This window comes from Lepisosteus platostomus, chromosome 1 (assembly GCF_059453375.1).
Source record: "Lepisosteus platostomus isolate fLepPlt1 chromosome 1, fLepPlt1.hap1, whole genome shotgun sequence".
In the NCBI taxonomy this organism is placed as follows: domain Eukaryota; kingdom Metazoa; phylum Chordata; class Actinopteri; order Semionotiformes; family Lepisosteidae; genus Lepisosteus; species Lepisosteus platostomus.
Genome location: NC_142611.1, coordinates 67,242,481 through 67,266,865, shown reverse-complemented (window position 1 = coordinate 67,266,865; position 24,385 = coordinate 67,242,481). Strand labels below are relative to the sequence as shown.

Here is a 24,385-nt window from a genome sequence, read left to right as displayed (position 1 = left end):
CGCTCACCACACATCAGCTATCAGTGGGGAGGAGAGCAGAGTAATGTAGCCAATTCAAAGAGGGGGATTATTAGGAGGCCATGATTAGTAAGGGCCAATTGGAAATTTGGCCAGGACACCGGGGTTACACCCCTACTCTTTTCGAGAAGCGCCCTGGGATTTTTAATGACCACAGAGAGTCAGGACCTCGGTTTTACATCTCATCCGAAGGACGGCGCCTGTTTACAGTATAGTGTCCCCGTCACTATACTGGGGCATTAGGACCCACATGGACCGCAGGGTGAGCGCCCCCCGCTGGCCCCACTAACACCTCCTCCAGCAGCAACCTTAGTTTTTCCCAGGAGGTCTCCCATCCAGGTACTGACCAGGCTCACACCTGCTTAGCTTCAGTGGGTTGCCAGTTGTGAGTTGCAGGGTGATATGGCTGCTGGCATGTGCACAAGTGCAGTAAAATGCTTATGTGCATGTAGGCTCCTATACAAAGACATTAAAGGAATCGGCAAAACACTGAGCAGCAGCAGCAACAAGTTAAATAACATACAACCTAAAAAAACACACCAGTGTGAGCCAGGGGTAGGAATCTGACAGCTTGTGGGAAGAAACTGTCTCTGAATCTGGAAGTTTATGCCTTACGATTACCAGAGGGAAGGGGGCAGAAAAGTGAGAAACCAGGATGGCTGGTATCCTTAGCGATACGTCCAGCCTTCCTGAGACAGTGAGTTGTAAAAATGTCCACAACAGAGAGGAGCTGTGCTCCAGTGATGGACTACCGGAGGTCGACCTGATCACCCCCTGTGACGCCTTCCAGTCAGACAACGAGCTGCTGCCAGACCACACTGTAATCCCACATGTGAGCACACTCTCAAGAGCGCACCTGGAGAATGTGGTCAGGACATCTGAAGACAGACCAAATTCTTCCACCTGTTTGAGAAAGGCGCTGCTGTGCCTTCTTTGTAGCTCCAGTTAGATGCTGGGACCACGCTAAATCGTGAGTGATGAAGGTACCTGGGAAGACTCCCCAGGGTGTGGGCAGGCACCGTGGGGCGGGGGGCCAGCGAGAGAGCGCACACTCCAAGCTGAACCTGGGGCTCGGAAACCCCAGCGGGGAAAAGCCTTTAAAACCGATCTGCTACCTGTACGGGCTCACAGGGGGAAACAAACATCAGAACCTGATCAGAACTATTAATTCCCTATGGGATTAATAAAGTCTTATCTATCTAACCCCACCACAAATTCCTGATACAAGAAATTGTATATGGCCAATAAAGTGATCTTTATAAAGATCAAGTGGGGGGTCCTGGTTAGTTGCTTGTTTCCTCACTGAGAGCGAGTACTCACATGCTGCACATTCAGTGTAATATCTACTTCACACCCTTGGAGGCAGATTGTGTTGGGCTGGTGTCTCAGCTGAACGTCTGCGTGGGTCCTGACAGGAGCTTGACTGGGGATCTCCAGTAGCTCTGTGCTTCCTGCTTTTCGCCTCCATATTAACGGAGAAGAGCGACAGAGCTCCTCTGACAGCTCTCATGTCGAGGTGAAATGACGCACTTGACTTGCTGGCGGAGCCCACGCCTTTCTTCGAAAGCCGCCACCCCGAGGACGGCGTGAAGGCTTCTGCTGGCGTCAGGCCGCGCGTCACCTGTGGCAGGCCCGGCCCTGCCGCTCCGATCGGATCTCCGCAGTCTCCGAGGCTGCTGATGAGACACCTAAAAAATCTGGGACTCCTGGCACACAGCCCTAGGAGTCTACTTGGCGGTGTCAGCGTTGAGGAATCTGGTTTGGAACGTGCAAAACAGCTGAGTGGCACATACCTGCGTAATGACTCGAGTGCTTATGCCATTAGACTGTGTTTAAGGGCACGCCTTTTCCCAGGTGTCAATTATGACCTAAAATCACTGAGCAGCTAAAGCTTACCAGGCCTCCTCTGGCTTGCTGTGTGCGACACAGACATGACAACTATTTGTCATGCTCACAGAGATGCCACAGTACAAGAGAGGACATACCTACATTTTTTTTTTAACTGAGAATACTATTGCCGCCAGAATACACCTTTCCTTGCACAACCCTCTCTGCTACTGCATGAAAAAAAATCATTTTTCAGACTGGACCTTTTCTCAGGAAGGGTTACTAAAGATACTAAAAGCCGATGAACTGTATTAAATTCGCAGTGTCCTGTGGGCTGAAAACCCAGTTCAATGATCACCGCATGCGGCTGTATCCTTGTGTAACCTGCAGCCCAAGTCGAGCCCAGCACAGAGAGGCCGTAAAGCCACTCCTGTCAGGGGGGAGTGCGGAGATGGGGAGATGGGGAGTCTAGCACTCTTCCTGAGTGGCCCAGGGAGGGACTGAACCCTGAGCCTTGCTGCTCAGTCTAACAGCCATCTAGTCCCCTAGTTGTGCCTGGACCCTAGCTTTGTGCCTGTGGGTTTCATATCAGAATGATTCTAAATGTGAGGAGGCCATTTGATAGCTTATTGATCCAAAGATCTCGGGGTTTCCTCTTTGACAACATGGCTGGGTAGCTTGTTCTATACTCCCACAGCCCTTTGCGTAAAGTAATACCTATTCTGAGTTTTAAAAAGCTGAGAACAGACTTGCTCACCCTGTCTCCCACCCAAAACCCAGTGCTAGTTCCTGCATGAGAACACCCATGCTGCAGTCTTCTAATGATTTGTGTGGCATTTTACAGGAAAGGGTTTAGAATGACTCCAACTGAGTAGATTAAGACCTAGAACCGAAGAACACGTGCTGAATATCCTGGGGAGTACCAGTAGGTACTTCTGGAATTGTTTAGCTATCTACACTCAATTGCAGGGAAATTGTGGCATTAATCTCTCCCCGATTCATTGGGTATCACGCGTCCTGCTGCATGCGTTTCAAACAACTGAATATCTGTTCCTTGCGGCTCTGATACCAAATGTATTTAAAACCTTCCAGAAGTAGTGTTCCTCTGAAACTGGGTCTCTCAGTGCTACCCACTCACAAAAGTCACTGTGAGGCTAAAGAAACTGGGGATATTTTTAACAGCACAATTACTCTGGAAAAGGGGAAATGAGGATGTACTCATTTACCGCTGGTTACCAGCTGAGCAACTGCGCTTGGCGCAACACGTCATGTGTTTACACTGTCTTCTGGAGAGAGACAGTGAGTCCTAGTGTGACGAATGACCTTCAAAGGACATCCATTAAATGAACAGAGCAAGTATGCAGCTTTTTTCTAAAATTAGAATGCCTGAAACCTCAGCGATGCTGTGTTCTCAGAGTTGATGTTTTCAAGGCAAGGACATGGTTTGTCTTTAGACTCACTGTCTAGTCTGATTCAAAGCAATATCAGCCTGTTCTATTCTGCTATAGCCGGACAGTTCCCCTTCCTTACTGTCTGCATCCTTATCACCACGGGGGGTATAAACAGTACCATGATACGGAAACCCTGCCATTGCCTGGCTTCAGAGTTAATACAACCATGACAAAACACCAAGCACGAAATGGAGCTGACGCAAACCCCATTGCGGCTGGCGGCATGAGCTTGTGCATTTAGCAGTTCCTGATGGAGTCGGATATGCACAAGACACTTATATCAAAGACATGGAAGTACAGCTGAAGAACTGCACAATTATACTGTTTGTGGTTGCTTTTGTGTATATACTTCATGGGAAGTTTGGAGGTTAAAAGTAGCAGAATACTGAAGCCCTTCATTAGATCTAGAGGCCGTCGGAGCCAAACTCTTGTTGCCAGGAGTAAGGAGGTTATTAGCTGTGGCAGTCCAAGGTCTGCCCACTCCTGACAGCTAGAGACTGGGCTCTCCCAGCAGAGTTTGTTCCGTCAACACAGGGGGAGGGCGGGGGGGAGCATTGTGTTGAACAGCTGGAGGCAGAGAGCCAGCCTACAGAACAACTTCTCTGCAAAGGGCTCTGTTCTGCAGGCGACTCCCCCTTCGTTTCTCTCATGTGGAGGCTGCTGTCTCCTGCGTGACCTGAAATCCCCTCCTCCCTCTCTTTCTCCGCTGTTAGCGAGTGAAGAGGGAAGATCCCGGGAAAAGATGACACCGGTTTGAAATCCCAAGGCTAAGAACAACACACACTGCAACACTGGACGGCTCATTTGTGGAGGAGACGTGTCACCTCCACAATCATGGGAGCATGAAAAGATTTCCATGTAACCTGAGCTGCGTTCGTCGTGTGCCAGATTAATTTTAGGAGAGTGTGTTTGTCTTGTTAAGTACTGTATTTTCGTTTCCTAAGCAAGAACATGAACATTGTTCCAGGAGTTAAGCTATAACTCAGTCTTAACCCAGAGTAGGTGAGAGGACTCAATTGGACGTGATTCTGAACCGACCACACTGTCTGACATTTATTTCTGCATCGTTATTGTAACTCTACCTATTTCTCAATGTAAGCACCCTATTTAACATGTTCATTACACACCTTCATCAAAAATCGAAGGTGCATGTCGTAAAAAGAGAGCACTTGAACTATCCAGTCACTCAAAGTCCCCTCACCTCAAATGTAGCAAATGGAATAATCCCCAAGAAAATTCATATTAGGATGGACTTAGTCTTGCATTGTGAAGGAAAGAATAGTGTATAGCACTGCTAAGTACTGCAGTAGTTCTTTGTCATGATGTAGCGTACGATTTTATTAGTTTATTTCTTTTGAGGTGTTTAGGTGGGGAGAAAACGCTGTCACATCCCCGGTGAATTCCACAGTTCTGTGCGAACCCGTGGGGACAGGATTGCTAAGCAAAGCTTCCTCTGAATAAAGCTTCCAGAGAAAAACGTAAACTACAGTCAGGCTCTGCCTGAATCAGGTGGTTCTGCAGCTTCAAAACAAGCACAGCAGGTGTCGCCTCAATGATTACTACTTTTGACAGGTAAAAAACAAATTAAGCCAGGGAGCTTGGAGCAACTTCCAATCCCGCATGACAAGAGGGAGAGACAGTTTTCACACAACCAGCTGAACGACAGGAAAGGAACCTTTTCTAAAAATAAACAATCCTTCCGAATAGGTTTGCATATTGTGGAGACAAACAAATTGGAAGGATATTGAGACGGTATTCAAAAGAGTGCAGACTAGATGGGTTGAATGGCCTCCTCTTTCCTTTGTAAGGTTCCCTGAGCTCTGTCCAGACATTTTCTAAAACCTCTGCAGGGCACACAGAGACACGAACATGCACACTCACACCAGGGCCAATTCTCCCAGATGCCAATTAATCTCCCAGCATGTCTTTGGACTTTGGGAGGAAACCGGAGCACCCAAGAGGAGACCCCCACACTCACATGGGGAGAACATACAAACTCCACACAGACAGCACCCCCTGTCTGGAATTGAAGTCAGTGCCCACTGCACCCGCCCACCTGCCCTCCTGTTTCCTAAGCCTATCTGAGGTGCCCGTTCAACAGCAAATGCTCCGGCTTCATTTACAATAGAACTAGAGAGGAAGAAGCAGCAGATGACATTCCAAATGATTTAGATACATTTCAAGAGTAGGTAAACACCTGGCAGATAATGGTAATGTTCGATAGATGGTTATGGCATTTGTCTTTTACAATCTTGCAAACTATCCAATAATTCTCATGTGCTGAGCAAATACCAGATGTGCTTTCTTCAGTGTGTGCAGCATTGGTAGACATCACACAATTGAGTATTAAGTACTGGTTGGCACCTTGAATCTGAAGCAAGGTTGTTGGCATTTCTTCATTCTGATTTTGCCTAACTGTTTTTTTTCCCGCAGTTGACATACAGTATCCCAGTGACTCAAAGTTGAAAGAAACGTACAGGACACACATTCAAGGTTTTCTGGTGGAAACTGTTTCTTGACAGATGGATTCGTGAAATGCCTCTATAGTTGGACACACCTGAACATTTTCCCTATCCTCGCATGTTGGTAAACATTTCAGTGCTGATGCCAAATCTTTATTCTATGCATGCTCCATGCTATCTGGGGAAAAATATTGAGGTAGTGAATGGAAAACCATCCTTCTCTGTGCCTGCATACAACCTTTTTGTGGTACACATGGGTGAGAGCTGACCTAAGGGGAGGGAAGCAGAGAGATTAGTGTACAAACTTGGCAGAGACTGAGAACATTCGTAAACTCTGCATACTTTGTAACTTGCTCTGGATTTAAAAGTATGGTCACCTATAACACAAACTTTTGAGACAGTTTAGAAAATTTACAATTATGAAACCTTAAGGCTCACTTTCTAACTGGGCGCACTGGTGGAAGAGAAACCAGAGGACACCAGACCCTCCAAGAGCCGAGTCTGACACCCCTGGGCTGGCTGTCCCTGAATGACCCCATCTCATTTGCAAACTTTATGATGACATTCAAAATGATTTAGATAAGGCTGACTGCAAACCCGGTAAATAAATCATAAAAGTCTTCCTGCACCACTCATGGAGAAGCAGTGTGGTGTTGGAGCAGGGATGTTGTTGTTAGAGATGTGGGAGGTCTTCACTGAGGATGCACTGAAGCACCAGAGACAGGGTGGACAGCGTGGACAGCGTGTGAGGTCATTCCAGATGTGCATCCCACTTGGGTGCACAGCTGGACGGCCCTTCCGGATGTAGGGAGACGGGGATATCGGGGAAGAGGGGTGGAAGTGGGGGGGCTGGGAGAGGGCAATCGTGTTTTAGAAAAATAAACCTTCCAAGGAAATTAAGCAAAAGCACGCTAACCAGTCCTTGGGCTCCCATCTTGCTTGTTTAAAGTTGAAATGGTTGTTCACCCCCTCCTACTTCATGAGCTACGGCTCTTGTGAACAAGTGTGTGAAGATCAGAGATGTGTTCTAGGAGACAGCAGTGGTCTCGGGAAAAGTCCGTCGTTAGCAAAAACTGACTTAACATTCTGCTAAGGCTAAATCAATGTCCTTTTTTATTTTAGACAATATTGAGTATTGGTAAGGAGAAATATTAGCTATTTTGTAATGTTTTAACACTGTGCATCTCTCTCTGCAGACTCCCCTGCCAGAGGAACTGGACGCCCAGGACACAATGAGACAGGTGAGTGTTGCCGTGGAAACGACACTGGGGGATCCAAGCACAGCCTCTCCAGCAGGCCCCCATCCGTTGTCTGCAGCGCTTGACTGCCATCAAGAGAAGATGGGCCTGTTTTCCGGTCACGATTTTGTGCCTTTCCTCTAAAGCAGTGATTCTGGGTTCCGGTTCTGGCCCTGGATCTCTGTGTCTGCTGGGTATTGATCTATCGGCTGGTATAAGAACAGAGGATGCAGGGCTACTCCAGGCCACAGAACCACAGTTCTGAAGATATGGAAGGAGGCTTGAAGAGATCTCAGTTTTCATTAGGCCTCCTAATCAGTGCTTTTGAACCCTTGTGCTGGAGAGTCACAAGGTCCTCACTGGTTTGTGTGCTTGGATTTTGCAAGTTGACGTGTTGAAAAGCCACAGCATGTTCAATCAGAGGAGCGCTGTAGAACCAGGCAGACTGTAGTTTCCCAGACCACAGCTGCAGACGCTCGGCTGCCTTGAGTCTGGGTCTGTGAGGTTTCAGCTTTAGAAATGGAACGATTGAAAACCAGGGTAAAAAAAGGCTTAAACTGAGTCCGAAATCCCATCAAGAGGGATCCCAGCGGGGATAAGGAGGGACGGGCTCATGCTGTGTTGCTGTATCGGTGATTGTCGAGCCCCGAGTTCTGTTTGCCCTGCCCGAGCTTTGTTGACTCTGGAAGTGCAGGTCTTGCTTTGTTTTTTTCATTCCTCCCCTCTGCTGTAATTAGTGCCCAGTAATTTCCTCCGCTTCTGTCTGGGCTGTAAAATTCCAGGCGCAGCAGCCGAGCCCTGGCAAGAGGTCTAAAGTGCACTCCAGCGTCAGGAGCAGCCAGCCTCACGCCCCCTCTCTTATCACAGTGGTGCTGGAAGAACAATCGGCTTCAGACACGTTCTGATAAGCACAGCTTCCAGCCTGCCGCAGCTTGGGATCTGACCCTCCAGCCTGCTGCTTCTCACCGTGCTGCGCCCAGGCTCAAGCACGCACAGACGCAGGCCGAGGGTACGTTCTCAGACAGCTTTGAGCCAGGGCTGTCCCTGTTCCACATGCAAGCTGATTCTGAGCGCTCTGGCCGACGCTGAGCGAGGCGCCTGCAAAGAACCGGAGCTTGCAAAGCTCACTTGATTATGGCCAGGGTTGGGTTTTCCCTGATGTTTTCAAAAAATAACGTGCCTTCGAAAAAGCAGCGCCATAGAGTTCTGATTATACAATATATCCTTCATAGCAGCGTACTGGGACCTTGTACTTTTTTTGCATTCCAAAACATAAGCTGAAGTTCGACAAAACAAAAGGTGACTGAAATGAAACCGGTTTTGTTGTCTTCAGTTGTCTTTGCCTCACGGATCAGCGCAGCAGCTTGCCTGAGTGTCCAGTCTCTGCTTCTGAAGAAGTGGGAAGGGGAGCAGTGGTAGCCCAGATCTGAGGTTTTCAGAATATGTAGGAACGGGTTTAATATAATGATAACAATAGTAATAATTGAAAGTGCATTATAGGTAATGAAGACTCTCCTCCACCCTCACCAATGTGTAGCCTCACCTGGATGATGTGACAGCAGCCACCTGCTCCAGTACTCTCCCCACACACTAGCTATCAGTGGGGAGGAGAACAGAGTGATGAAGCCAGTTCAGAGATGGGGATTATTAGGAGGCCATGACTGGTAATGGCCAGGGGAATATTTGGCAGTTTGTTTGCTGAAATTTAATTTGCGAGTGGTTCGTCAGAAGCAGAGGCAGGGATGTTGACAGAATAAACATGCGTATTTCGCTAGCATGTTGACTCGTGGGAGCGCAGTACACCAAGAGCAGGCTGGGTAATGACTAATACCCTCTTTAATTAGACCTCGCTGAAGGTCTCGAGTCCTGCCGATTTGGAGAGCATCCCAGCGAGGGTGGCTGAAAAGGTTCTGAGGCTGATGCAGATGGCTGGTAGCTGTTGTATTTATGAAGGTGTGTTGTTTGTGCAGTATTTGGAAAAACATACAAGGCGGCCATGTGATTCAACGGAGTCAAAAACCTCATTAATAAACCGCTTTCAGCTCTGGTGAACGAGACTTTGGGGAAAGTATTCTGTCCCCCATGCGTGCAGGAGGCCATCATGAGAAATTAACAGTCCTTTGATGCCTCCGATCACTGCAGAAACAGAATATGTATTCATAACGATTTTTTTTGATGAATCACAGTCTGCTCATGCGTGATTAATCTTGAAGCACAGACTCCGAAGCTCAAAAGTGTCATTGTTGCACCTCCTTACAGCCCGCGCCACATGTAATCCAACAGCCAAGTTGCAATATTCAAAACGTCAGAGGGGTTCATAAGAGCTGGGAGTGCTGTTGCACTCTGGGGGGTGCTGATTTGAGCTTGCAGTGTGCACGGTCTGGCCGGGGCAGCTGTTTACACGCTGCACAGGTTTATAGCACCACCGTGCCGGCTTGCAGCCAAAGCACGCAAGTACAAGCGGGGTGGTGTTTTTCTGACAAGATCTTTGTTGCACGTTGGCTGCGAGTCAGTTTTACTCCTACATGCTGGAAGAAAAGGAGCTTAATGCTCTCAGGATAATGAGATTGTCAGTACAGGCAGATACAATGTAGGTTTCCTCACCCTAGCACTTGTGCCTGAGCGTCAAGCATTACGACATCTTACAGCAAAGCCATCTGCAGCTGCCTGTACTCTCAGGTTAGGCCTGGCTGGCATTGTGTGTGTGCTCATCTCCTGCCTCATCCGCCTCTTAAACGATCCTTTGGTGTCACTCCTGAAATATGATTGCAGATAACTTTGTAAGTCTGTAGCTCTGGGGAGGAAAATGGTGATTTATGCAGGCATACAACATCAGAGACACCGTTATCCCCAAATCTTACAGTACATCTGCAAAACATTAGATCTCCCTTTTGGTAATAATGAATTAATTATTTATAGAGGTCACTTGCAAACAGATTATTGACACTTCTATGACGTGATTCATGTATACATACTGTATGTGTACTGTATACATAGTATAATATAGTAATATGAAGTCCTATTCAAATTATCTTGTTATGCACTCTAGAATGTGATTTGATAATCTGCAATCTACCAGTATCTTAATGACAAGATCAAATAATTTGCTCAAGACACACCTGAAGAAAGGCAAAGTAAAAACCATTCAGTCTGTTTACAGATGCCCCCTTGTTAAACTCCTCAAAGAACTGTCCGCTATCAAACAAATTGAAAAAGAATTGGCAGGGAGGGATTGCGTTGTTTGGAGTTTTAATTCTCTGCGTGTCACTTTGTGGTGCTGCAGAGCAAAGTCTTTTCCAGTCAATGCAAAGAGGAGAGCACGCCCTGCTTGTGTCGAGCTGAATGAAGGGCTGGCTAGATCACAGCAAGAGCATTTACTGGCAGGTGTCGTGTGGCCCTGTGAGAGTGGTATTGGCCAGCGCAGGTGAAGGCAAAGCTGTGTGTGCCCTGCGATGACCTGGCATCCTGTCCAGGGTGTGTCCGGCCTTGCGCCCGTTGCTTGCCGGGTTAGGCTCCAGCAGCACAGGCTGTTGCCACCCATTGTGTTCTGGTTTTGTTTTGTATTTTCCGTCCAATAACAGATCCCACTCTCCGGCACAGCACGCGTGACTCCGCTCTTGCACACAAAGGCAGTCCTGTTTCGGCATTTCGAAGAGGCCCGGTTAGCGCTGATGTCCTGATGTCCTGCTGAACAGAGCTCATTGAGCCGTTGCAATCTTTCCACTTTGGTTGTCTTATCCTAACACACAGGATTCCGAGGAATTCTGTATCCAAGGAACCACAGTGTGTTTTTCTTCTTTTTTTTTTCCTCCTCTTTGGACATGCATTCCCAGAATCCCTCCTGAAGTCATGGGGTTGATGCAAGACTCCCAGTACTTCTTATTTATCTCCAGGTTACTACAAAGAAAAATAATTTTGCAGAAAGCGAACCCACTGTCTTTATCAAAACATCTCTGCAAGAACACGTGCCTGGCCTAGGAGAAATATGAGTGACCAGGGGTTACAAAAAGACAGTACTTCTGCAGTACAGAAACCTCTGATTCCTTTGACAGGAAGGCACCGATTTAATAAGATTTGTCTGCACCTTCTCCTAAGCCTGACGTAAATGAGATGGTTCTCTTAATCAAGCCATGTGAATTTTCATTTTGTGTTTGTTGGTTTTATAGCGAGGGATCAGAGCTTTGCAGAATAATGGAGATAGCTATGTGGAGCAGCAGACACGTTTTGGGACTTGTAACTGGAAGGTTGTACTGTAGGTTCAAATCTTGGGTTTTGATCTGCCGTTGTTTCCTTGGTCGAAGTACTTCACTGAGACTGCTCTAGCAAAATGCCCATCTGTGCAAGTGGGCCCAAATGTTAAATCACTTGATTATATCATTGGATAAAAGTGGCAGCCAAATTAATTAAGATTAATGGCTTTGGATCCTATGTCCTAACCTATGTCCTAGGTAATCTATAACCATGGACAACAGAACAGTCTGCCTTTTAGTTTTTATCGCAAGGAGGTGCCTGGTCATGGTAATCATGTGCAAACAATCACATCACACCACTGTCACGAACAATTACATCAGTGTGTGTCTCGCCCCCTCCATTGTGTACTTACACTACTCCCATCTGGGTGATGTCTCTGTGTCCCCAGGTGTAAAAGTAACACTTAGGAAGTCTTTCATCCCCTCTGCAATATCTCTCTCAAACAATGTAAAATCTCCTGAAACAGTTTTGTATCAGCTCTGTTGGTAATGTTATCTAATTTCCCCCAGAGGATGAATCTTGAATTGCATTGAAATTGAATTGAAAAAATGTCACAGAATCTCGATGTCTGGGTACGCCTGTGGGATTGTACCACATTATCTGTCACGGTGTTCCCCCCATCAAGAAGATACTATTGTAATATAACGCTGCCCTAGGCTAGGACTGTTAGCCCTTCATTTGCTCCTCTATGGACAGCATGTTTACTCCATTGTACTTTTTGGACAATCAGTCTGTATAAACCTATGCAAATTTTGCACACATTATATTGTTTTTACAGTGACTATGATCAGCACATTTTCCACACACCTATGTATTTAGTTACTTTTATTTATTTTGTTGTCTTTGTTTTATAACTATTCTGATGTCTGTTTTGCTTGTCTTGGGCTGGACTGCTGTAACACATCAATTTCCCTGCGGGATTAATAAAGTATTATCTATTTATCTAATCAGAGAGGGAAAAGAATGACTTTCACACTTTAGAACAAGTGGAATTGCCTTTTATACAGTAGTGAAAGCAAGGCCTTTCTAAAGGTAGCTGTTGTATTGTATAGGAGGGTCAGTCTAGTGAACCATCGCAAATAGCCACATCACATATAACCAAGTCCACCCCATACTGGCATATGATACAGTACTAAAGCATTTAGTGTTTATGGTTAAAAGACATAAGTAAACCTCCCTTATATGATAATTTGTTGTTTATTTAAGTTAATTAAAACATCACTGATCAGCTAAAACAGCAGTAATCACAAACTTTTATAGTAATCAGCTGAAATCCCTCTCGGAGAATCCCCCCTCTGCCTGCACTTTCTCAGTCTACCCTCCCAGCTTTGTCCCTGCTCTGTGATCGGTATTTCCCACTGTAATGAAACGGGCAATAAGACTGTCAGAGAGCCTCTAGAGTCGCCTGCGGCCTGTCATATTCCCACACCGCTGACACAGAGCTGGGGGTGTCGGTAACAATCGCTGCCATACAGAAACAAGAGCAGGCTGGGAGGCGGGTGCTGGGTAGTGGGTACTTGAGCAGAGGGCAGGGGGCAGGGGAGGCTCGCCCACCCGCTAGATTTCTCACAGTTCTCGTCTGTTACGCTGCTAAAAAGTTTGAAAGTTGTGCTTGATAACCTTCGACTCAGTTTCACTCCACTCTGTCCATCCGCCATCCAAGAGCCCCGTGTCCCCATGATAATGGGGACTCCCCTTCATCCCCACCAATGTGCAGCCCCACCTGGATGATGTGACTGCAGCCATAGTGCACCAGTACGCTCCCCACACAGCAGCTCTCAGTGGGGAAGAGAACAGAGTGATGAAGCCAGTTCAGAGAGGGGGATTATTAGGAGGCCATGACTGGTATAGGCCTTTTTGAGAAATGCCCTGGGATTTTTCAATGACCGCAGAGAGTCAGGACCTCGGTTTTATGTCTCAGCCGAAGGACGGCGCCTTTTTAAACTCACAGATGTCGGAACCCCAACTGTATGTGTTATCAAGGAGGTCAGTGATGCAGAGGCAGAGTGTGGCTGAGTGTTTTCTCTGTTTGGTCTGGAGGTGCAGTGGAATTTCAAGCACTAGAATGAGGATTGCACTGCAGATAGGGACAAGCACATAATGGACACGCACAAAATGTGTGCGTCTGTTTCCAAGCCGCTGGTATTAAATATTGTAGGATCTAGTCTGATTAATCAGAAGTGATGGCAGTGTCGTATGATGGCATATTTTGGCTGTTGGTTTTGTACCAAATAGTGAATAACTTCAATCCGCACAGAGCTCAAAACATGAATACTAAGCACAGGAATGCAGAGAACGAAGCCCTTTCAGTGTGTCCCACCTGCATCTTCTAACCACATCTGCCCCTGAACCATGGGAAACATCCGAACTCTCCAGGGCACAGGAAAAGCGACTTTGCAAAAATGTCACGCATGAAGCTCTTCCAGCATGACTCTCGCTTCTGTGATTGGTGGGGATCAATGACAAACACTCGTGAGTCACCCTGACATTCCTTGACGTGCCCTGTCAGTCCTGTCAGTCGAGCTTCCAGTTTGAAAGCCATGCAGTTCCAATACAGATTTTGAATTCCTGGAGTATTTCCCCTTCAGTCAGTTCAGTGCACTATAAAATCCTTAATAAAAAAATAATAATAGTAATAGTAATAATAATAATAATAACAATAATAATAATAATAATAATAACTGTATGCAGTGCCTTTAAAAGTAGCTTCTTATCTGTACAGGAAAAGTGAATAAACAGGACAAAAGAAAACAGTTTACAAAGATGGGAGATAACAAAATTAGCACAAATTAAGACTAGGGATTAGAAAATGCAGTAGATTAGAAGATGCCAGGACCAGACACAGACACCAATTAGATAAAAGGCTTTCTGAAGAAGAAGGTTTTGAGTCTGGATTTGAAAGTGCTTGGGAAAGGTGATTGTGTGATATCCTGGAGGACAGAGGTCCAGAGCTCTGGGGCACAGCAGGAGGAGGCCCTGTCAGCCACAGAATAGAGGCAAGCTTGGGGCACACAGGAGACCCGAGTCAGACGAAAGAAGTTTGCAAGGTGGGGAGTAGGAAGGTAATAAATCAGACAGGTCCTGAGGTGTCCAACCATGCAGAGCCTTAAAGTCGATATGAAACCTAATAGGAAGTTGGTGCAAGAACTCCAGGACAGGAGTAATGTAATCACTTTAAGCATGCAACCTGGTGAGGCTTCTGGCTGCTGAATTCTGGACATACTGAAGTTTTTTCAGTGTGGACTTAGATACTCCAGTGAACAGGGCGTTGTTCTAATCAATTCTAGAAAAGACAAATGCATTGAGCAGCGTCTCTTCTACGGTCTTGGACAACTTAGTACATAGTCTTGGAATATTTCAGAGATGGAAGAATGATATTCTTACAGTTGCACTCAGATCACTTTATTGTATGTTGCCCTAACTGTAGGATCACACTCTAAGTTGCCCTTTTCTAATGATTGTGATGAGTTGTAATTTATTGATCATTTAACCAAATGCAATGTTTTATTAAGAACAATGGTCACTGCAGTCTTTAGAAACTGAAGTTCTCTGTGGGACAGGGCCTCTGTGACCACAGCTGGAGAGTTCTGGTTTAGTGCTTGATTGATTCACATAGACAAATCAGAGTCTGTAGATTCAGCCAAGAAACACAAACCACAGGACACAATTGTAGACTAGGAGGATGTGCATTTAAAGCTGAAAAATGGAAGCACTTGTACACAAAGAGTTGCAGGAGCATACAGCAAGCCATCCAGCCATGCTATTCAAACACATACCCTGGCTTCATTCAAGAAACAGCTAGATAAGATCCTCAGACTAATTGGCTACTAGCAATCAATCGAGTTAGATAGGCTAAATGGCCAACTCTCATCAGTCATCTTCCCAGTTTTTTTCTTGATCTTCTAGCAACATAGGTTATCATTCACATTGCTGTTTGACAAGTCATCTCCAGTAGAATTGTGCCCTCATGCTAAATTATTAACATCTAAATCATTTGATTGATGGGACGTGTATGTAATCGGTGATTCTGAACTTTGGCTCAGCCCTATTGTACTTTACTCTCAGTTCCTCTGCCACATGACACTCTAAAAAGGATGAGATGTTGGTGCGACAGACTCCCAGCTATCAGGGAACAAAGCAAGTTTTTGTTTTAAACTGTGTCATTCACATAAAGGACAGACACCTGACATGCTCAGAATGAATTGGTTTTTGTTGTCCTACAAGGCGAGAGACAATGACTGTGAATGCATCAGCTGCTTCCTTTTCTCATGCAGGTGATCTGTTATTTCGCCTGGCTGTTGGATAGCAAACATCCAAACCGCAGCTTGGTGTAAGTTGTGATCATTGTGTTGTACGATCGATTACAGCCAGCTCTGAAGCGATTTATTGTTAAATCCTTATCCTCTTTTTATTTAATGTGACCTAACAATGTTGGTCACACACCGTGAAGTTGTCCTAAAGAACAATGCAGTACTGGTCCACTCCTGCAGCCCTACACTAGACCGATAAGGGTGAAAAGATCCATCAAAGTAACTCCACACAGCCTCTTGGGAGTGAGCAGCCATGTGCCTTTGACAGTGCAGCACAGTGGGAGCTGCAGTTATCAAGGAATTCAAGGAGTAAATTCATTTAAGCAGACACAAAACATCCAGGGCGCACTTCGAAAGTAATTTCTAGCTCTTGAGGCAGCGTGACAAGCAGCAAAGATAGGACAGGATCAGCTTTGGTTAGAATTTGATTAAATTGGCCAAACTGTGCTTTGAATGTAGAGTACACAGCCAGCTGACGGGGTCTGTTCTGTCATGTAAGGGAGCTGGCCATGCTCCTCATTAGGCACTGAAGGGGTTAAGGAGAGGAGAGACCCTCAGGCAGAGCGTTCTGGTGGGTTAAGGTGCCAGCAGATGGTTCACAGGCTGGATAATGTTTTTCTCTTCTGAGAAAGCGGGCTGGGCTCGCCCAGGGGATTTCTCCTGCCCATGACCCACGCCAGGCTTGTCTGCCTGGGAGAGGAGGCTGAGCTGTGGGGCAGGGGCCCAGGCGAGGAAGAGGCCCGCAGGGAGGTCCGAAGATCAGACAGAATCCCAGTGCCAGTCCCAGTCGGGGCCTACAGGGACCGGGGGAGGGAACAGCTCTCATGCTGGAATTTAGATATTGATGCGGACGAGAGCCCAGCTGACAGGAGCCATTCCACAGCTTGCTGCCTGCACGTTCTCCAGCCCGACCCCTGGCTTAAGAATGCAGCCCCGTAATTAAAACATTCCTGCTATTGTTGCTGCATTAGTTACTTTGGCACGCAGTCTAGGATGAAATGAACCTGTGCATGGCGAGAAGATTGTGGGATGCTCAACCAAACCAAATTCAAAAAGCGGCTCATGACTTAATATCTTTTTGTAGGCTTGAGGTTGTACAAAAATATTTTCATGGCCTTTCTTAATTTTAAAGTCTGCAATTCTGTTGTATTTCAAACATCCTCCGTTCACCGTTTATTCCACATCTACCCACGTGTCCCTTTGCCTTGCTAGATTTGTGTCAGCAGTGGCTGCAGTTGTATTTCTTAGTTTGCCTGGGGCTGAAGGTTTGACCAGTGAGAGGGGGAGCCTGGGAAAGACTTTAAAAGTGTCCATCTTACGTCCTACAGCTGTGTGTTTATTCTGAGTCCCTAACACCTTAAAGACATACAGTACCGTACCAATGCCAGAAAACCTGAATAAATCTGCCAGCCCTTTGCAAAACAGCCAGAAGCTGAGGGAGAGGGGAAGAGAGGGGGTGACAGTCGGGCATTTCATGATGCTCTCAGGTAATTCTCTGTTGAAAAATATGATTTTACCAATCGTTACGAGACAGAATAATAAAAGGAATGTTGGCTAAAATGTGCAGTGCAGAAAACATGATCTGTGGGAAAGATAATGCATGCCTGTGCACAGGCGTGTGTATGAGAGCTGCCTGATGTTAGTCTAAGTGGTGTCTCACACTCCTGTCAGACCATGACGAAAGCAGCCTGTGTTTGCATGTCATCCGCTGATGACAGTGCTGGCACTTAGGTCACTGTTGTCGTTCTGTGCTGGCATGAGTACATATTAAATGATTTTCTGCTGTAACACAGTGCACGTCACTTTAACCACCAGGGCCACACGTTTTTAATTCCAGTTTTCTCCTGTTTCCAGTTCTTGTTCCAGCGGGTCTTGAAGGCAGGAAGGGCTCTCTATGCTGCCTTAATCAAACGCAGCCCAGGGCTGATCAGGGACAGGAAGTACCACCTCAAGACTTACAGGTAAAGTGGCAAAAGTCTTTAAAGGGTTCCTACCCATGAGCATGAGCCCTGGACAGATTGTGGTCTCATTCTAGCTCCTTGTGGTTGAAGTTCTCGAGTAGCATTGTATGCCTGGTTTGGAGCAAGTTTTAATTCATGCTGCTAAAACTGGGGTTCCGCTAATTCTTCCTATGCTCCCTGTGGTAGACGATGCTGTACTGGGAAGGAGCTGGTGGACTGGTTGATGAAAGTAAATGGCAGCATCCAATCGCGGAGCCAGGCAGTGGGCATGTGGCAAGTCTTAGTGGACGAGGGGATTCTTGTTCATGGTAAGTGTGGCAGTAGAGTGCAGAGTGACCCCTGCACCCCTTACTTTGCAGAGTGAGGGCTGGATCTCAGATAATTAGGATGGTCGGTCTTGTCAGCATTCTGGATTCCCACTTGCCTCTTGCTTCCTTTTTACCCATCAATGATTTACCTACAGTGCCTTGCAGAAGGAACTGGAAGAGACAAGGTGGGCCACCCTGGTACTGATCAACAGGATAGCTTGTACTGATCAACAGGATAGCTTCTACACACACTTCTATACCTATACCTGCCGGGTGTGGGATCGACCCGCTGTGCCTTTCCATCTCGGCTCACTGTGCCGATCCCTCTGCCCACCCAGGGGGAACGAGGAAGGGCAGCCGTGCTCCCCTGATCCTCCCACCCATTGGCCTGTCCATCTCGCACAGTGACGCACAGCAGGTTCGCTGCCAGCCGGAGGACCGGCTCGTCCCTCGCTGACGTCACCAGACGTCTGGCCGGCTCCCAGCAGGTCACAGGGATCGCTCTTTCTTTGGGAGCCACAGTGGTCAACCAATCCCAGACGTTGTCGATGGCGATACTTAGCTGGTACTGAGCCAACTGTGCGCCATTTAGAGAATCCCAAACCATTAGTTAGTGACATGACCCTGAGAAAAGAACGTCTGCTAAGCAAATAATCAGTAACCTGCAGGTGGGTCACAGAGCCCAACCTGCACTCAGACGGCATGAATCTACACCTTTTCACTCATGTGCAAAGCGGGGTTCTCTTCGTCAGAGCCCACGCAATTTGCACGCTGATCTCCCAGCCCTGTCTTCGGAGGTGCGCCCCGTCTTCCTTACCCGGCCTTCTCCCCTTCCGCTCAAGCAAAGCAGGAGCTGAACTTCCAAGACAAAGACGCCCAGTTCTACCACTTTTTGGAGGCCGAGTTCGGGGCGGACCACACGGCCACCGAGAAGGACTCGGAGGACGAGCTTCAGGAGGCGATGGCGTTGTTGGCTCAGATGGGTCCCGATGCCCTTCTGACCATGATCCTGCGCAAACCGTAAGTAGCCTGGGTCCCCCTGCCCGCGGGCACCGCCGCGGATGCTTGTTGAAGGCGACTGAGCAGCTGGGCACCTTGTCTGCTGTGCAGAGAGCGCTGCCACAGTTAGACGAATGGGCCCAGGTAAAGAGGAATGGCTCCAGTTTTAACAGAACATCTGCACCCTGTCGCATCAGGGCCCTGCGTGATGAAACACGAGCTTCCAGCTTCAGATGTGTTAGTGCCAGTTTCCTTCTTGATTTTGGCATTTTATTGTATGCCTTATGCCTTGTTTAAGTAATGCATGTATTCAAATTTTCCCTTTAGAGGTTTGAACTATAAAGACTATGGGTCTACAGGTAAAGGCTTATTCCATGCTGAAAGGAAAAGAGACACAACGTTTCAGTTGTAGAGCCTTTTACCCGTTCCTTTGTGACCTATGCATGCTGCCCGGCTACCTACTTGAACTTCTTTACCTTATAAAACTATTGCCTAGTTAATAAAGGTAACAGGAGGAAATAAATTGCCAGACAGAAGTAAAATGTCCACTTCTCCACGGAAACATTGCCGCCTGGGCTTCTAACAAGGATGCTGAGAACAGTCTGAGGACTGGCGAGGCTGTTACCAGGGAGCTCTGATCCCTCTGCCCTTCCTCCCAGGCCGAGCCAGAGGGGTCCAGAGGACCTGGAGGTGATCTTCGAGGAGCTGCTGCACATCAAGGCCGTAGCCCATCTCTCCAGCTCGGTAAGACTGCCGCTGGGACTGTCCCTCCGCCCGCTTTCTCTTTACCCACACAAGCGCCTCGCCAGGGGGTCTGAAGAAGCCTCAGGTCCCCCATTCCCAGCCCCCTGCTCCGCGGCTTGAGGATGAAACCGCTCGAGACCGACATTGTGAGACTCGTTTCTCGCTAGAATGTCGGCACAGAGACATTTACTCACATCTGAACACTAAGCCACTCAGATTTTCAGATTCTGTTGACCTGGAGACGCCTTCCTGTTATGTCAGCCTTTAATGCTATTCTGTGCTTGTTGTTCATATTTCACGACCAAAGCATCAATGCCTCTCATTTTACGTGGGCACAGGTGTCTCTGGATCATTTTACAGTTGCACTGTAGTGCCACCTAGTGTCTAAAATGGGAAACAACCACCAACATTGTACATTGCACATTGCACAGCACAACACACAGCATATCCTGTTCCACAGTGGTATGTCTATTGAAGTACAGGGGTCTCTGTCGTACAATACATACATCGCGGGGATGTTAGAATAATCAGGAGTCCGTGTTGCAGTTCCTGAGTTGGTGATGTGCGGTATGGGAATGCATCCCGTCCCCATGAATGGGAATGAGGGGGTAATGACCTTGATGTCCCGGATTTGTTCAGTCTGGTCTCCCTGAATTTCCCCTTAACTCACTTCCACACGGAGTGCTTCAGCTCCTTTGAGATGAGAGGCTTTATATGTAAAGGTGTGATGACTCCTGCATGTGAATGTAATTAATTGTAAGATGAGATGATTTCTCTGCTGCTCTTGTTGTTGAGGTCCGGAGGGAACTGGCTGCTGTGCTGGTGTTTGAATCCCACGCCAAGGCAGGAACGCTCTGTGAGTAGTTTGCACTTTCCTGCGATTGCATTTTTAACTTGTTGCTGTACCGATGTACATGCATCTTCTTGATATTTATACAGAAGTGTGTTGAATGTCTTCTTTAGTGTCTAAAATTAGCTGAAGCATGCTGCTTAATTTGCAGGATTTTAGTGCATTGGTGTGCCTACAGGAAGTTGTTTGCACGTCACACAAGTCCAGAACTGGCTGCTTGACTGTAGGGGGACATAAATTGAAGTCCTTAATGAGCACAATCATGTTATGTCCTTGAGAAAGAACTGTAATTTATCTGTATTAATAGTGTTTTATAAATGGTTATCAGTAGTGCTGGGGTGTTAATCTGTGACTGTTAACACCCATCGGGAAGTCTTGCATTCTCAGCTTACTTACGGCTACAGAAACTGGGATGAAGGTCCTGTTTTGTCACTTGTGCTTGTGAAGGACTTTGCCCTAAGCTGACTCCCAGTCTTGCTCTGCTTGTGCCAGTGTTCAGCCAAGGAGACAAAGGGACATCCTGGTACATCATCTGGAAGGGCTCTGTCAACGTGATCACGCACGGGAAGGTGAGTAAGGCCTGTGGCTCTGCAGGTGCATAGTGCCGATTACACAGTCATGCCATCCATCCATTTTCTAACCACTTCAGCCAATTGAGGGTGGTGGTGGAGCTGGAGCCTATCCTGGCAAGCAATGGGCACAAGGCAGGGGATCGGACTCCAGTCCATTGCAGGGCACACATGGACACAGACGCAAACTCGCACACACTCACACAAGGGCCAATTCTCCCAGAAGCCAATTTACCTCCCAGAATGTCTTTGGACTGTGGGAGGAAACTGGAGCACCTAGAGAAAACCTTTGCGAACACAGGCAGAACATGCAAACTCCACGCAGATAGCACCCCACAGCCCCAGCAATGCTAGACAGCAATGCTAACCTCTGTACTGTACCACCATGCTGCCCTCACACAATCCTGCAATTAAAAAAAAAAACTTTAATGCACTCTTTGGTGTATCTTAAGGCACTTTCCAACCAAATGTCAGCAGAAGTTTACCCAGATGACCGTGCTCTCTGCGTGTGTCTTGTCATCGTGACAGGGCTTGGTCACCACGCTTCACGAGGGGGATGACTTTGGACAGCTGGCCCTTCTGAATGATGCCCCCCGTGCGGCTACTATCATCCTGCGCGAGGACAACTGCCACTTCCTGCGCGTAGACAAGCAGGACTTCATCCACATCCTCAAGGTCAGTCCCTCAGTCAAATCCAGCAAAGCCTGATCTCCCAATTACCCAGCTCTATACAAGCAGCGCTGATAAACGTAATACTGTATGTGACACACCACCAAGCATAAAACAGAGCAGACACAAACCCAGCAGTATATAGTATGTGGCACCTTTGCCGTGAGTATCAAGCAGAGCCCGACAGCTCCTATAACAGGCTTATACATATATGTGGAAGTATTGTTGGAAAATTGGACAATTCCACTAGCTTCGGTGTTTGTGTGCTCATTTTAATACGACAGGCCCCAGTACTCGAATACAGCTTTTTACTAGTCACGGGATATTCAAGGATATTGACAACAATTCCCTTATTATTAGAAAGTAACACTGCTGCTACTGTACTAGCAAGGGTTAAATGGCCGCTCAGTGGCCTCATTCAGCCCTCATATGATGGGTATTTCTCAGCCCTGTTCAGCAGTGTCTGTGGTGCGGGCTCTTTTCCAGGATGTGGAGGCCAACACTGTGCGGCTGGAGGAGCATGGGAAGGTGGTGCTGGTGCTGGAGAAGAGCAGTCAAAGCGAGCAGTCCAGTCAGGGAGGCTCAGCCAACAGCAACAAGTAAAGACACCCCCCCCCCGGCCACTACGAGAACTGCAACAGGGCAAAGACACATGGCCAATCAGGAATCCTCAAAGACTCACTGCCACCCAATGGTGTAACCCTTTGTGTGCACAGAGGCAATTACAGAATTGGAGCCCCTTTGATACACACTACCAGTCAACCACCCCATAAATGTAAATCCCAGGTTTGACTGTGGTTTTTCTACAGTCTGTTCCAATCAGGGAACTTGGCGGCGTTGTACCATGGGACCCGCACAGACTTGGCTAATGTCCACCGCCTTTCCATTGTCTCCTCAGGTACACGGTGATGTCTGGGACCCCGGAGAAAATCCTGGAACACCTGCTTGAAACAGTGCGGCTGGACTCGAACCCCAGCGAACTCCCAGGTTCGGTAGCAGGGGGGCAAGCCGAATGCTACCTGTTGCATTTCTGCTGCTCATAGACGAATGTAGGCCTACTAAATATATGAGCGTCTGAGAGGCCGGTCAGGCTCCCTGATGATAATCTGAACTCTGATAAACTGATCGGATTTGTGGGAGAGAGACTTCCTGGAGAGGCTAAACAGACACTTGGCTCTCAAAAGGCAAACCTGATAGGCTCGCCATTGTTACTGTTCTGCCTCATTGAAACCACATCCGTGAACATTTATTAAATTCGCAGACATTATAATCCACTGTAAGCAAATGGGAGTGGCTGAGGTGCAGGCAGTTTGGCCAGAGCAGAAAACGTTTTACAGGCCGGTGTAAGGGGAACGTTAAGGCCTAGATAAAACCTGGCTTTAATTCAGTCATCTGCCACACACTGCAGGTTTGCAGGTCTTGTGATCGTAACCGTGAACTGTGTTTTATTCCCCCAGATTCCTGTGTGACCGACTTCCTCCTAACGCACTGTGTCTTCATGCCCTCGTCACAGCTCTGCCCAGCGCTGCTGCACTAATATCCTGCCACCAGGCTCCCAGGAGGGTCGCAGTGTATCTTGTGAGGGCACAGGTCATTCAAAAAATGAGTAGATTGCCGTCAGGATGCAGAGCCAGATATTATTATGGGGGAGAAAGGTCGAAAGTTGACTTGAATATGAAACACAAGCCTATTATTTTTACGACACCGGTGGTCGGTTGTAAAAGAAAATGGAAACAAGGATCCCATCTTATGGGTAGGTAAAGGTGAGAATGAGATCTGGGGGATTCAGGACAATTCAGCAGCCAGTAGCTTTATAATCTTCTAATACAAATGTGAAGAAAACTGACGGTAGATGTAGACATACAGGTACAGAAGAACAAGTACAGGAGAACTGATGCAGAGAACACATGGCTTTAGAGGCTTTCTGCCCATTGGATTTCAGTACTGCAGGCTGTTTAACTGTCTGATTAGTCAAACACCTTTGGTGGTCATAACAGTCTGGTTCTGCCAGAGAGCTGCACTGGAATTCATTGATGGGTCTTGGTAACTGCTTGGCCCTGACCTAGCAGATGACTAGATGACGACCTTCTTGTGACGGTGCCCTGCACAGTGTGGCCCTTAACCCCCCTGTGAACCTACCACACCGAGCCCTCAGAAGGCTCCGAGCTGGAGAAGGCGGCGTACTCCCTCAACAAGAAGCAGAAGATCATCCGCCTGCTGTACCAGTGGGTGGGGCTGTACGGGAAGCTGCTCAAAGAGGACCCCACAGCTGTGGAGTTTCTGGAGGTAAGGAGAGTGCAAACCCCGTGTGAATCCAAGGAGAGCTCATAATTATCCAAGTGCCTAGAAAGATGCCAGCCTGTTCTAGCTCATAATTAATTACCCAAGTGCCTAGAAAGATGCCACCCTGTTCTAGCTCATAATTAATTACCCAAGTGTCTAGAAAGATGCCAGCCTGTTCTAGCTCATAATTAATTACCCAAGTGCCTAGAAAGATGCCACTCTGTTCTAGCTCATAATTAATTACCCAAGTGTCTAGAAAGATGCCAGCCTGTTCTAGCTCATAATTAATTATCCAAGTGCCTAGAAAGATGCCATCTTGTTCTAGCTCATAATTAATGAATTGTCCAAATTGCAGATGGGCTAACCTATTGAGATGACTGTGAACTGTGACGGTATTTTAGACTGTAGAGCCCTGGACAAAAAAGGGTGTGTGTCAGATCTTCCA

At 47.2% G+C, this 24,385-nt stretch overlaps 1 protein-coding gene across 5 annotated transcripts in view; it reads left to right on the top strand.

Moving 5' to 3' along the window:
- rapgef3 (Rap guanine nucleotide exchange factor (GEF) 3) overlaps positions 1-24,385 on the top strand; it is a 53,061-nt gene that overhangs the window by 13,283 nt on the left and 15,393 nt on the right. For 4 of the 5 annotated variants that reach the window (XM_088633768.1, XM_088633766.1, XM_088633767.1 and 1 more), the window contains exons 2-13: positions 6,955-6,999; positions 17,412-17,518; positions 17,705-17,826; positions 18,669-18,846; positions 19,485-19,569; positions 20,365-20,425; positions 20,912-20,988; positions 21,517-21,663; positions 22,144-22,256; positions 22,556-22,644; positions 23,115-23,193; positions 23,793-23,943. In XM_088633768.1, coding sequence (XP_088489894.1) covers positions 6,991-6,999; positions 17,412-17,518; positions 17,705-17,826; positions 18,669-18,846; positions 19,485-19,569; positions 20,365-20,425; positions 20,912-20,988; positions 21,517-21,663; positions 22,144-22,256; positions 22,556-22,644; positions 23,115-23,193; positions 23,793-23,943 — 1,218 coding nt within the window. In that variant the 5' untranslated portion in view covers positions 6,955-6,990. Of the gene's footprint in view, positions 1-6,954; positions 7,000-17,411; positions 17,519-17,702; positions 17,827-18,668; positions 18,847-19,484; positions 19,570-20,364; positions 20,426-20,911; positions 20,989-21,516; positions 21,664-22,143; positions 22,257-22,555; positions 22,645-23,114; positions 23,194-23,792; positions 23,944-24,385 lie in introns of those variants that run through there. The other variant, XM_088633769.1, reaches the window with a different exon arrangement.